The 12,899-nt window shown below is 42.9% G+C and overlaps 1 protein-coding gene across 3 annotated transcripts in view; it reads right to left on the reverse strand.

Moving 5' to 3' along the window:
* Positions 1-515: 515 nt before the first annotated feature.
* LOC111979026 (far upstream element-binding protein 3) overlaps positions 516-12,899 on the reverse strand; it is a 58,069-nt gene continuing 45,685 nt past the window's right edge. The window contains exons 16-18 of one of the 3 annotated variants that reach the window (XM_024009308.2): positions 10,417-10,485; positions 9,882-10,003; positions 516-1,081 (exon numbers count right to left, since the gene is read on the reverse strand). In XM_024009308.2, the coding sequence (XP_023865076.1) occupies positions 1,073-1,081; positions 9,882-10,003; positions 10,417-10,485 (200 nt within the window). In that variant the 3' untranslated portion in view covers positions 516-1,072. The remainder of the gene's footprint in view (positions 1,082-9,881; positions 10,004-10,416; positions 10,486-12,899) is intronic. The other 2 variants (XM_024009309.3, XM_024009310.3) reach the window with 2 other exon arrangements.

A 12,899-nucleotide genomic window follows, 5' to 3' on the forward strand; every position in this document is an offset into this window, starting at 1 on the left:
CAGAGTGTTCTGGTTGGGATATTGTGGAAGCTAGGGGGTACACACTTACATTTGCCATACAAAAACAAATATTTTTAACAGGTAGAATGAAAGAAAGGCTTAGCAGTCTTGAGCACAGAGCGTATACTGGGTTTATATTTGCACTTCGTGAGAGATGCAACATCAAATTTCGAAACATATTTACCATATTTGAGCAGTGAATACAGAAAATTGGGAGAGCATCCATTTGAAAACTACACAAACAATCCTTATTCAACAAATATACTTAAATACCCATGTAGATAAGGATACATACATAACAAGATTAAATCAGACTCATAATAATAACCCCACTCTCCAACAGATCATTTTGACAAGCATTTATTATACTTAGGCTTAAACCTAAGATTTCTAATGTAGGAATAAGAACTCATTTGTCAACATATTTGTCTGCAAACCGAAATGAGATATTGCACCTCCCTGAACAGAAAACAAAACAATAACACAGAAGAATAACAGGATTAAATAAGAAATTAGACACCATACCAGGAATTTAGTACAAAAGAAAACCTTTTTTTCCAACAATAATACATTACATTTCAATCTCTCAACAACAAAAAAATTCTACGTAAAAACACAAATCATCACAAGCACAAACACATGCTTAAAAACATAGTTCACAAAAACAAAACTGTCATTATACTCAATACTCAAGACTGCTAAGCCAATACCATTTTATTGCTAAAACTGGACAAAATAGATTATACTGCATTTTGTTCAAAGCCACACCGATACATTTTAAGTTCAAGTTTGATCAAAAAAAAAAAGAAAGTTATATTCTCAAGACCAGAGGGTATTCCAAATTGCCCAGTAAAATATCCGTTTTTAGGTAAAAAAATAAAAGAAAATAAGAAAAAGAAAAGAAATAGATTTTCGTTAATAATTTTTGTTATTCTATAGCTAGTGCATTACAAAAAGGAAAGGTAAGCCGCAAAGTGTTGAAAATATACTTTAGAAACCTCAATAGTACTGTTAATAGTTCTGTTTTCATCATCTCAATGATTCCAAAATCTTCATAAGATGGGCGTCCACTCTAATGCTCCTGAAAGATATTACAAAGAGGAAAATGTTATGTAGTTTACCATGCATTCATTCATGCAACAGCACACACCAATACACGCATGCCTGTAAAATGTTCAAGACTTGGCTTTAACATATACAGTGCCTTCAGAAAGTACTCCGACCCAATTTTCAGGCGACCCAAGAGGAAATGCTGGCATTACAGAGGGAGGGGGGGGGGGGGGGGGGGGTCCTGGTGAGATTAAGGCAAAAAAGGAAAACCGGCCACCTCTTTCCCTCCATTCTACTGGCGAATGTAGTCACTCGACAATAAGATGGATGACCTCCGATTGTGGATTTGCTAACAACGGGACTCTCGAAACTGCAATTTTCTTTGCTTTTCTAAAACATGGTTCTCGGACAAAGATACCCCCATGGCTATCCAACTCACTGGATTCTCCATTCACAGGGTGGACAGGACAGCGGAGTCGGGGAAATCGAGGCGGGGAGGGGTTTGCCTCCACATCAACTCCAAGTGGTGTGCTAACTCCAGTGCGGTGGAAGTGTCGCCCCACTGTTTACCGGTCTTGGAATACCTGATGGTCAAATGCCGACCCTTCTACCTCCCGAGGGAGTTTACAGCTCTTATCGTGACTGCTGTATTCCACCAGGATAAGAGAAATAACAAGCTGGCACTTAACGAACTGAACAAAGCCATAAACAAGAAAGAAAACCTACACTGCCGTTCAAAAGTTTGGGGTCACTTAGAAAGGTCCTTGTTTTGGAAGAAAAGCAATTTTTTTGTCCATTAAAATTAGAGGTCGACCAATTAATTAGGGCCGATTTCAAGTTTTCATAATCGGTAATCGGCATTTTTGGATGCCGATTATGGCCGATTACATTGCGATCCAGGAGGAGACTGTGTGGCAGGCTGACCACCTATTACGCGAGTGCAGCATCAAAAGGACCTTGCGGCTGCAAGGAGCCAAGGTAAGTTGCTAGCTAGCATTAAACTTATCTTATAAAAAAACAATCAATCTTCACATAATCATTAGTTAACTACACATGGTTGATGATATTACTAGGTTAACTAGCTTGTTCTGCGATGCAAATAATCAATGCGGTGCCTGTTAATTTATCATCGAATCACAGCCTACTTCAACTCCGCCAAACGGGGGATGATTTAACAAAAGCGCATTTGCGAAAAAAGCACAATCGTTGCACAAATGTACCTAACCATAAACATCAATACCTTTCTTAAAATCAATACACAAGTATATATTTTTAAACCTGCATATGTAGTTAAAATAAATTAATGTTAGCAGGCAATAATTAAATAGGGAAATTGTGTCACTTCTCTTGCGTTCAGTGCAAGCAGAGTCAGGGTATATACAGCAGTTTGGGCCGCCTGGCTCGTTGCGAACTGTGTGAAGACCATTTCTTCCTTACAAAGACCGTAATTAATTTGCCAGAATTTTACATTATTATGACATAACATTGAAGGTTGTACATTGTAACAGCAATATTTAGACTTAGGGTTGCCACCCGTTAGAGAAAATACGTAACGGTTCCGTATTTCACTGAAAGAATAAACATTTTKTTTTTTTGAAATTATAGTTTATTTGACCATATTAATGACCAAAGGCTCGTATTTCTGTGTGTTTATTATAATTAAGTCTATGATTTGATATAGCAGTCTGACTGAGCGGTGGTAGGCAGCAGCAGGCTCATAAACATTCATTCAAACAGCACTTTACTGCATTTGCCAGCAGCTCTTAGCAATGCTTGAAGCACAGCGCTGTTTATGATTTCAAGCCTATCAACTCCCGAGATTAGGCTGGAAAAACTAAAGTGCCTATAAGGACATCCAATAGTCAAAGGTATATGAAATACAAATGGTATAGAGAGAAATAGTCCTATAATAAATACAACCTAAAACTTCTTAACTGGGTGTCACACCCTGATCTGTTTCACCTGTCCTTGTGTTTGTCTCCACCCCCTCCAGGTGTCGCTTATTTTCTCTGGTGTATTTTATCCCTGTGTTTCCTGTCTCTCTGTGCCAGTTCGTCTTGTATGTCTTTCAAGTCAACCAGCGTGTTTTCCTGTACTCCTGCTTCTATTCTCTTTTTGCTAGTCCTCCCGATACGGAAGTGGTCAGATGACTCGGATGCTACGTGTGAGAATGCTGTTTATTGACTACAACTCAGCGTTCAACACCATAGAGCCCACAAAGCTCATCTCTAAGCTAAGGACCCAGGGACTAAACATCTCCCTCTGCAACTTGATCTTGGACTTCCTGACGGGCCGCCCCCAGGTGGTAATGTTAGGCAACAACACATCTGCCACATTGATCCTCAACACTGGGGCCCCTCAGGGGTGCGTGCTTATTCCCCTCCTGTACTCCCTGTGCACCCATGACTGCGTGGCCAAGCACAATTCCAACACCATCATTAAGTTTGCTGACGACATAACAGTGGTAGGCCTGATCACCGACAATGATGAGAGAGACCTGGCAGTGTGGTGCCAGGACAACAACCTCTCTCTCAATGTGAGCAAGACAAAGGAGCTGATTGTGGACTACATGAAAAGGAGGGCTGAACAGGCCCCCATTAACAGGGCTCCCGAGTGGTGCAGCGGTCTAAGGCACTGCATCTCAGTGCAAGAGGCTTCACAACAGTCTCTGGTTCGAATCCAGGCTGTATCACATCCGGCCGTGATTGGGAGTCCCATGGGGCAGCGCACAATTGGCCCAGCGTTGTCCGGGTTTGGCCATCTATGTAAATAAGAATTTGTTCTTAACTGACTTGCCTAGTTACATTAAAAAAAAACATTGACGGGACTGAAGTGGAGCGGGTCGAGAGTTGCAAGTTCCTTGGTGTCCACATCACCAGCAAACTAGCATGGTCCAAACACACCAAGACAGTTGTGAAGAGGACACAGCAACACATTTTCCCCCTTAGAAGACTGAAAAGATTTGTCATGGGTCCCCAGATCCTCAAAAAGTTCTACAGCTGCACTATCGAGAGTATCCTGACTGGTTGCATCACCACCTGGTATGGCTCGGCCACCTGGACTATTGACATTGTATCTGGGGAAGGGTATAAAACTATATCTAGATTGTTGGAAGTTTCCAAGAGCACAGTGGTCTCTATAATTGGGAAAAGGAAAAAATATGGAACTCCCCAAACTCTGCCTTGAACTGGTCTCCGACCAAACTGAGGAACTGGACAAGAAGGACCTTGATCGCTGTCATGACTGATGATCGCTGTCATAACTACACGTGAGGATCACAATGGGTCAGATCAGTTTGGCAATGGTGGACAACTAACCAGGCCCTCTCTCACCCACAGAAGGGGGGGGGGCTTCTTGACACCTTACACCTGGTCTTACATTTTTTGCAGCAGAGGACTCTCTGGTTCTCTAGTATCAACGATGGCACCAACAGAGATGGTCACTTCGTAGTTCTTAGGAAACTATGCAGTATTTTGTTTTTTATGTACAGTTGAAGTCAGAAGTTTACATACACTTAGGTTGGAGTCATTAAAACAAATTTTTCAACCACTTAACAAATTTCTTGTTAACAAACTATAGTTTTGGCAATTCAGTTAGGACATCGACTTTGTGCATGACAAGTAATTTTTACAAAAATTGTTTACAGACAGATTATGTCACTTATAATTGACTGTATCACAATTCCCGTGGGTTAGACAATATGATATCATCACAATACTTACATGCCAATATGATATGTTTTGCAATTCTCACAATTCTATTTGTTTTGCGATTCGATACTGCGATTTTGAAAATTGATGTTCTAAACATATTGTTCACTATATGTCTGCTGCAGAGAGAGAATGAGAAAACAAGTTTGATCAGTCAGGGAAATAAGTGCTGAAAACATGTTGGCTCACTATTTAAAAAGAAAATGGAGAACAAKCTACAGGATGAAATATTTTACAGTTGCATAAATATTATATTATATATATACACACACACACACAGTTGAAGCCGGAAGTTTACATACACTTAGGTCGGAGTCATTAAAACTAATTTTTCAACCACTCCACAAATTTCTTGTTAACAAACTACTTTAGGCAGTTAGGACATCTACTTTGTGCATGACACAAGTAATTTTCCCAACAATTGTTTACAGACAGATTATTTCACTTATAATTCACTGTATCACAATTCCAGTTGGTCAGAAGTTTACATACACTAAGTTGACTGTGCCTTTATACAGCTTGGAAAATTCCAGAAAATTATGTCACGGCTTTAGAAGCTTCTGATTGACATCATTTGAGTCAATTGGAGGTGTACCTCGATGTACTTCAAGGCCTACCTTCAAACTCAGTGCCTCTTTGCTTGACATCATGGGAAAATCAAAAGAATTCAGCCAAGTCCTCAGATTTTTTTTTTTTAGACCTCCACAATTCTGGTTCATCCTTGGGAACAATTTCCAAACGCCTGAAGGTGCCATGTTCATCTGTACAAACAATAGTACGCAAGTAAACACCATGGGACCACACAGCAGTGATACCGCTCAGGAAGGAGACGCGTTCTGTCTCCTAGAGATTAACGTACTTTGGTGGGAAAAGTGCAAATCAATCCCAGAACAGCAGCAAAGGACCTTGTGAAAATGCTGGAGGAAACCGGTACAAAAGTATCTATATCCACAGTAAAACGAGTCCTATATCGACATAACCTGAAAGGCCGCTCAGCAAGGAAGAAGCCACTGCTCTAAAACCTCCATAATAAAGCCAGACTACGCTTTGCAACTGCACATGGGGACAAAGATCGTACTTTTTGTCCTATGGTCTGATGAAACAAAAATAGAACTGTTTGGCCATAATGACCATCGTTACGTTTGGAGGAAAAAGGGAGAGGCTTGCAAGCCGAAGAACACCATCCCAACCGTGAAGCACAGGGTGGCAGCATCATGTTGTGGGGGTGCTTTGCTGCAGGAGGGACTGGTGCACTTCACAAAATAGATGGAAAATTATGTGGACATATTGAAGAAACATCTCAAGACATCAGTCAGGACGTTAAAGCTTGGTCGCAAATGGGTCTTCCAAATGGATAATGACCCCAAGCATACTTCCAAAATTGTGGCAAAATGGCTTAAGGACAATTAAGTCAAGGTATTGGAGTGGCCATCACAAAGCCCCAACCTCAATCACACAGAAAATTTGTGGGCAGAACTGAAAAAGCGTGTGCGAGCAAGGAGGCCTACAAACCTGACTCAGTTACACCAGCTCTGTCAGGAGGACCGTCTACCCAAGGAAGAGGAGAAGGAAACTCCCCTCTCAGACAATCACGGGTACGGCTAAGTAGCTGTTCTTAGGAAACAGCCCATTGAAGCAACAGACAACTAAGAAAGACATTGTGCCCTCTGGTGGACAATCAGAGCAGGTACAAGGTACAAGAAAAGCCCACCAAATCAACACTCTTCTGAAGGAGGGCTCGCTCCGACAGAGAAACAGCCAACGGCATTCAACACGTAAAAACATTAATTACGTCTTATTCCGAACGGGCGGCGGTTCGTGTGCAAGGTATATGATTAATGTGAGGACAGTCCTAGAATGTATCCCTTTGTCGCTCTCTCTCTTCCCCCTCTCCATCTAACGTTATGTTGTAACAAGCCATCATATCTTGTCAGTCCACTTTGTCTCATGTAAGTGGGTATTCGGTCTTATTATTTAGTTAGCTAATAGATAAATAATTAAACCAATTTGTATGGTACGTAATGATCAGTAAAGCTGGGGTTCTTGCAGATCCAAGAAGGTTACGACAGTTCAGAATGAGACTTACATGAGGTAATGATTAATAAGTGACTCGATTTATAACATATATCTTCTAGAGTTGAATTCAGGAGATGGTAACTTGTTAAACAACTTATTCCGTGGTGCCCCAAATTCCTAATGAGTTAATACTTACATGATTAATAAAATAAAAACATTATTATTATTATTTTTATTAAATCGGGTAACAATTAAATGTAGTTAATGGATTAAATAAATCATCAGATTAATGAAAGTCAAGTCACGACAGCACTGACAGAACAACAGAGTTCATTGTATAAGATGGGAGAACTTGCAAGAAGGACAACAGTCTCTAGAGCACTTCACTAATCTGAGCTTTATGGGAGAGTGGCCAGATGGATGCCACTCCTGAGAAAAAGGCACGTCTGGAGTTGGCAAAAAGGCACGTGGTCTGTGGTCTGATGAGACAAAAATGTAACTCTTTGTCCTGAATGCAAAGCACTAGGTCTGGAGAAAACCAGGCACAGCCCATCACCCTCTTAACACTATCGCTACCATGAAGCATAGTGCTGGCAGCATCATTCTGTGGGGATGCTTTTCAACGGCAGGGACTTGAAGACTGGTAAGGATAGAGGGAACAATGAATGGAGCCAAATACAGGGAAATCCTTGATGAGAACCTGCTACAGAATGCAAACGACCTTAGACTGGGGCAAAGATGTACGTTCCAAAAGGACAATGACCCCAAGCATACAGCCAAAGCAACGCTGGAATGGCTTCAGAACAATAATGTGAAAGTCCTTGAGTGGCCCAGCCAAAGCCCAGACTTGAATCCCATTGAAACTGTTCACCGCCACTCCCCATCTAACTTAAGAGTTTGAGAAAATCTGCAAGAAAGAATGGGAGAAAATCCCCAAATCCAGATGTGAAAAGCTGATAGAGACATACCAAAGACGACTCAAAGCTGTAATCACCGCTAAAGGTGCTTCTACATTCAGGGTTATGTAAATTAGATATTTCCTTTTCAATACATTTGCTAAAATGTCTAAAAACAGGTTTTCACTGTCATTATGAGGTATTGTGCGTAGTCAATTTATTCCATTTTGAATTCAGGCTGTAACACAACAAAATGTGTAATCAGTCCAGGAGTTGGAATACTTTCTGAAGGCACAGTACATTTAAAGGCAGAGCTGTTTAGAGACAGTGCTGTGTTGAGAGGCAGAGACAGTGCTGTGTTGAGAGGTAGAGACAGTGCTGTGTTGAGAGGCAGAGACAGTGCTGTGTTGAGAGGCAGAGACAGTGCTGTGTTGAGAGGCAGTGCACTGTTTAGGGGTAGAAACAGAGCTATTTAAAGACTGAGGCAGAGACAGAGCGGTTCAGAAGCATAGCTGTTTAAAAGCAGAAAATCTGTTTAGAGAAGCGAGAGACCGAGCTGTTTAGAGACAAAGACAGAGCGGTTTAGAGACAGAAATAGAGCTCTTGAGAGAGGCACATAAACTCAGCAAAAAAGAACCCCGTCTTTCAAAGGTAATTCGTAAAAATCCAAATCACTTCACAGATCTTCATTGTAAAGGGTTTAAACACTGTTTCCCCCATGCTTGTTCAATGAACCATAAACAATTAATGAACATGCACCTGTGGAACGGTCGTTAAGACACTAACAGCTTACAGACGGTACGCAATTAAGGTCACAGTTATGAAAACTTAGGACACTAAAGAGGCCTTTCTACTGACCCTGAAAAACAGCAAAAGAAAGATGCCCAGGGTCCCTGCTCATCTGTGTGAATGTGCCTTAGGCATGCTGCAAAGAGGCGTGAGGACTGCAGATGTGGCCAGGGCAATAAATTGCAATGTCCGTACTGTGAGACGCCTAAGACAGCGCTACAGGGAGACAGGGCGGACAGCTGATTGTCCTCACAGTGACAGACCACGTGTAACAATACCTGCACAGGACCGGTACATCCAAACATCACACCTGTGGGACAGGTACAGGATGGCAACAACTGCCTGAGTTACACCAGGAACGCACAACTCCATCAGTGCTCAGAATATTCGCAATTGGCTGAGAGAGGCTGGACTGAGGGCTTGTAGGCCTGTTGTAAGGCAGGTCCTCACCAGACATCACCGGCAACAACGTTGCCTATGGGTACAAACCCACCGTCGCTGGACCAGACAGGACTGGCAAAAAGTGCTCTTCACTGACGAGTCGTGGTTTTGTCTCACCAGGGGTGATGGTCGGAGTCGCGTTTATCGTCGATGGAATGAGCGTTACACCGAGGCCTGTAATCTGGAGCGGGATCGATTTGGAGGTGGAGGGGCATCATCGGACTGAGCTTGTTGTCATTGCAGGCGATCTCAACGCTGTGCGTTACAGGGAAGACATCCTCCTCCCTCATGTGTAACCCTTCCTGCAGGCTCATCCTGACATGACCCTCCAGCATGACAATGCCACCAGCCATACTGCTCATTCTGTGCGTGATTTCCTGCAAAGACAGGAATGTCAGTGTTCTGCCATGGCCAGCGAAGATCTCGGATCTCAAACCCATTGAGCACGTCTGGGACCAGTTGGATCAGAGGTTGAGGGCTAGGGCCATTCCCCCCAGAAATGTCCAGGAACTTGCAGGTGCCTTGGTGGAAGAGTGGGGTAACATCTCACAGCAAGAACTGGCAAACCTGGTGCAGTCCATGAGGAGATGCACTGCAGTACTTAATGCAGCTGGTGGCCACACCAGATACTGACTGTTACTTTTGATTTTGATCCCCCCTTTGTTCAGGGACACATTATTCAATTTCTGTTAGTCACATGTCTGTGGAACTTGTTCAGTTCATGTCTCAGTTGTTGAATCTTATGTTCATACAAATATTTACACATGTTAAGTTTGCTGAAAATAAACGCAGTTGACAGTGAGAAGACATTTCTTTTTTTGCTGAGTTTACAATGCTGTTTAGAGACAAAAGGCTGTTTAGGTCATGTTTAGAGACAAAGTTGTTTAGAGGCAGACAGAGCTGTCTAGAGGAAAAGACCASTGCTTAGAGAGCGGTTTAAAGCCATGGTGAGTATACGTTTGGCTGTGTTGTACATTACCTGAAGACCTGGGCCCTGGGTTGCCTGTGCACCCGGCCAAAGGTATGCTCCCTGCTGCCTGTAATACTCTGCCACAGCCGCGCTGTATTCTGGGAGCGAGCTCTGCTGCTGAGATGTCTGACCTTTCAGGGCACAAGCGTAAAGACATTGTGAGAAAACAGCATCAAATAACGCTATCACAATCCTATTTGTAACCTTGACTATGTCTAAAGACAACTGACAAAAATTTATTTCTTATATTAATCCTCCCACGCTTTGCTGTAGTCATGGACAATAATCTGAGCATGGGTATTTTGGCCTGCAAACACAGGAAGGGCCATTAAGGTGGACATGGAGAATCATAACCATTGCATTATCTGTAATGTCTACTCCTGGGGATATACTTGCGCTAAATGCTGAACCTCAAGCTTTGATGCAGTTGCACTAAATTGTCACAATAAAGTAAAGTTACTGAAAAACAAAACTCTTGAGTATTGCATTTGTTGGAAAAGTCATATGGGTAAGACGGGGTTCGTACGGTCTCACGGGCACTTGCCTAGCTTTTTATAATACTGCTCCCATGCTTTAGAGTAGTCCATCTGGCCTGCTTGGGGTCCATTGTGACCTGTACCCAAATAATACAACATTGTATTAAACACATGACAAATACCAGTGTATTTAAGACGGGCTGTAACATGTGGGGATATGTTCTTGCTATATAGCATTTGGCCCAAACCTGTCAGAAGTCACTTGATTTGGTGAATAGTAGTCAACTTATGTTTTAATTTTCCTCAGAAGCCCTTCTGACAATTTCCCGGACAAATTTGTTGTTATTTGTAGAACATTTCTGTTTAGCCAACAAAATTGGTTCAAGCCATAATAGACTACCCGCTTCAAATCAACAAGCAAAAGAGGAGTGGATGAACGCTAACCTACTAGACCTGGTTCATTCTAGGGCTGCATGATTCATCCAATTCACATCGAAATTGCAATATTGACACGTGCAATGTCCATATCGCAAGAGGCTGTGTGTGATATTTTGAAACACCCCTCAGCGTGCAACATCTGTTTCTATAGCCTACTCGTTGTTACTTATGATTTTTCGGATGCTCGAGTGGTCTCTCACTGTCCTCCGGTTTCCACGAGTTACCACAGCTACAAAGTCAAAATTAGCTATATTGTAAAGATTAATGAAAACAAACATTGCTTTTTGGTCTTGATTTAAGGTTAGGCATAAGGTTAGCACCATGGTTAGGTTTAAAATCAGATTTTAAGAAGATAAATAGTAGAAATAGGTATTTATGATTTTGTAGCTGTGGTCAAACAGGCAAAGCGTCAATACAGGATTAAGAACTATCGCTGGTCAGATGTAGCAGGGATGGAAAACTAACACGTATTACAAAAGGGAAACCCAGCCACGAGCTGCCCAGTGAAGCAAGCTGCCCAGTGAGGCGAGCCTACCAGACAAGCTAAATGCCTTTTATGCTCGCTTCGAGGCAAGCAACACTGAAGCATGCATGAGAGCACCAGCTGTTCCGGATGACTGTGTGATCACGCTCTTGGCAGCCGACGTGAGCAGACCTTTAAACAGTTCAACATTCACAAAGTCGCAGGGCTAGACGGATTACCAGGACGTGTACTGAAAGCATGTGCGGACAAACTGGCATGTGTCTTCACTGACATTTTCAACCTCTCCCTGACTAAGTATAATACCTACGTTTCAAGCAGACCACCATAGTCCCTGTGCCCAATGAAGCGAAGGTAACCTGCCTAAATGATTACCACCCCGTAGCGGTCACGTCGTTAGCCATGAACTGCTTTGAAAGGCTGGTCATGGCTCACATCAACATCATCATCCCGGAAACTCTAGACCCACTCCAATTCGCACACCGCCCCAACAGATCCACAGACGACGCAATCTCAATCGCACTCCACACTGCCCTTTCCCACCTGAACAAAAGGAACACCTATGTGAGAATGCTGTTCATTGACTACAGCTCAGCGTTCCAACACCATAGTTCACACAAAGCTCATCACTAAGCTAAGTTCCCTGACGTGCCGTCCCCAGGTGGTAAAGATAGGCAACAACTTAGTCCCCTCCTATACTCCCTGTTCACCCACGACTGCAACGCCATCATTAAGTTTGCTGATGACACAACAGCGGTAGGCCTGATCACCGACAACGATGAGACAGCCTATAGGGAGGAGGTCAGAGACCTGGCCGTGTGGTGACAGGGCAACCACCTCTCCCACAATGTGAGCAAGACAAAGGAGCTGATCGTGGACTACAGAAAAAGGCAGGCCAAACAGGCCCCCATAACATCAACGGGGCTGTAGTGGAGCGGGTCGAGAGTTTCAAGTTCCTTGGTGTCCACATCACCAACAAACTATCATGGTCCAAACACACCAAGACAGTCGTGAAGAGGGCACCGACAACACATTTCCACCCTCAGGAGAATGAAATTATTTGGCATGGGTCCCCAGATCCTCAAAAGGTTCTACAGCTGCACCACCGAGAGCATTCTGACTGGTTGCATCACTGCCTGGTATGGCAACTGCTCGGCATCTAACCTTAAGGCGCACCAGAGGATAGTGCGTACGGCCCAGTACATCACTGGGGTCAAGCTTCCTGACATCCAGGAACTATATACTAGGCGGTGTCAGAGGAAGGCCCAAAAAGTTGTCCAGTCACCCAAGTCCTAGACTGCTCTCTCTGCTACCGCATGGCAAACGGTATGGGAGCGCCAAGTCTAGGACCAAAAGGCTCCTTAACTTCTTGAGAATACAGGGGGTGCTATTTTCCCATTAGCATAATTTGCTCTACAGATTAAACTGCCTCTTATTCAATTATTGCTCTTACTATATGCATATAAATAATACCATTGGAAAGAAAACAATCTCTAGTTTCTAAAACCGTTTCAATTTTGTCTCTGAGTGATACAGAAGTCATTTGACAGCACTTTCCATGACCAAGAAGAAAAAAGCAAGATGTGTATGCCAGCTTCAACGCTCTGCCTATATATGGTCGTGCCCCCTATG

Source organism: Salvelinus sp. IW2-2015, linkage group LG19, assembly GCF_002910315.2.
Source record: "Salvelinus sp. IW2-2015 linkage group LG19, ASM291031v2, whole genome shotgun sequence".
NCBI classification, from domain to species: domain Eukaryota; kingdom Metazoa; phylum Chordata; class Actinopteri; order Salmoniformes; family Salmonidae; genus Salvelinus; species Salvelinus sp. IW2-2015.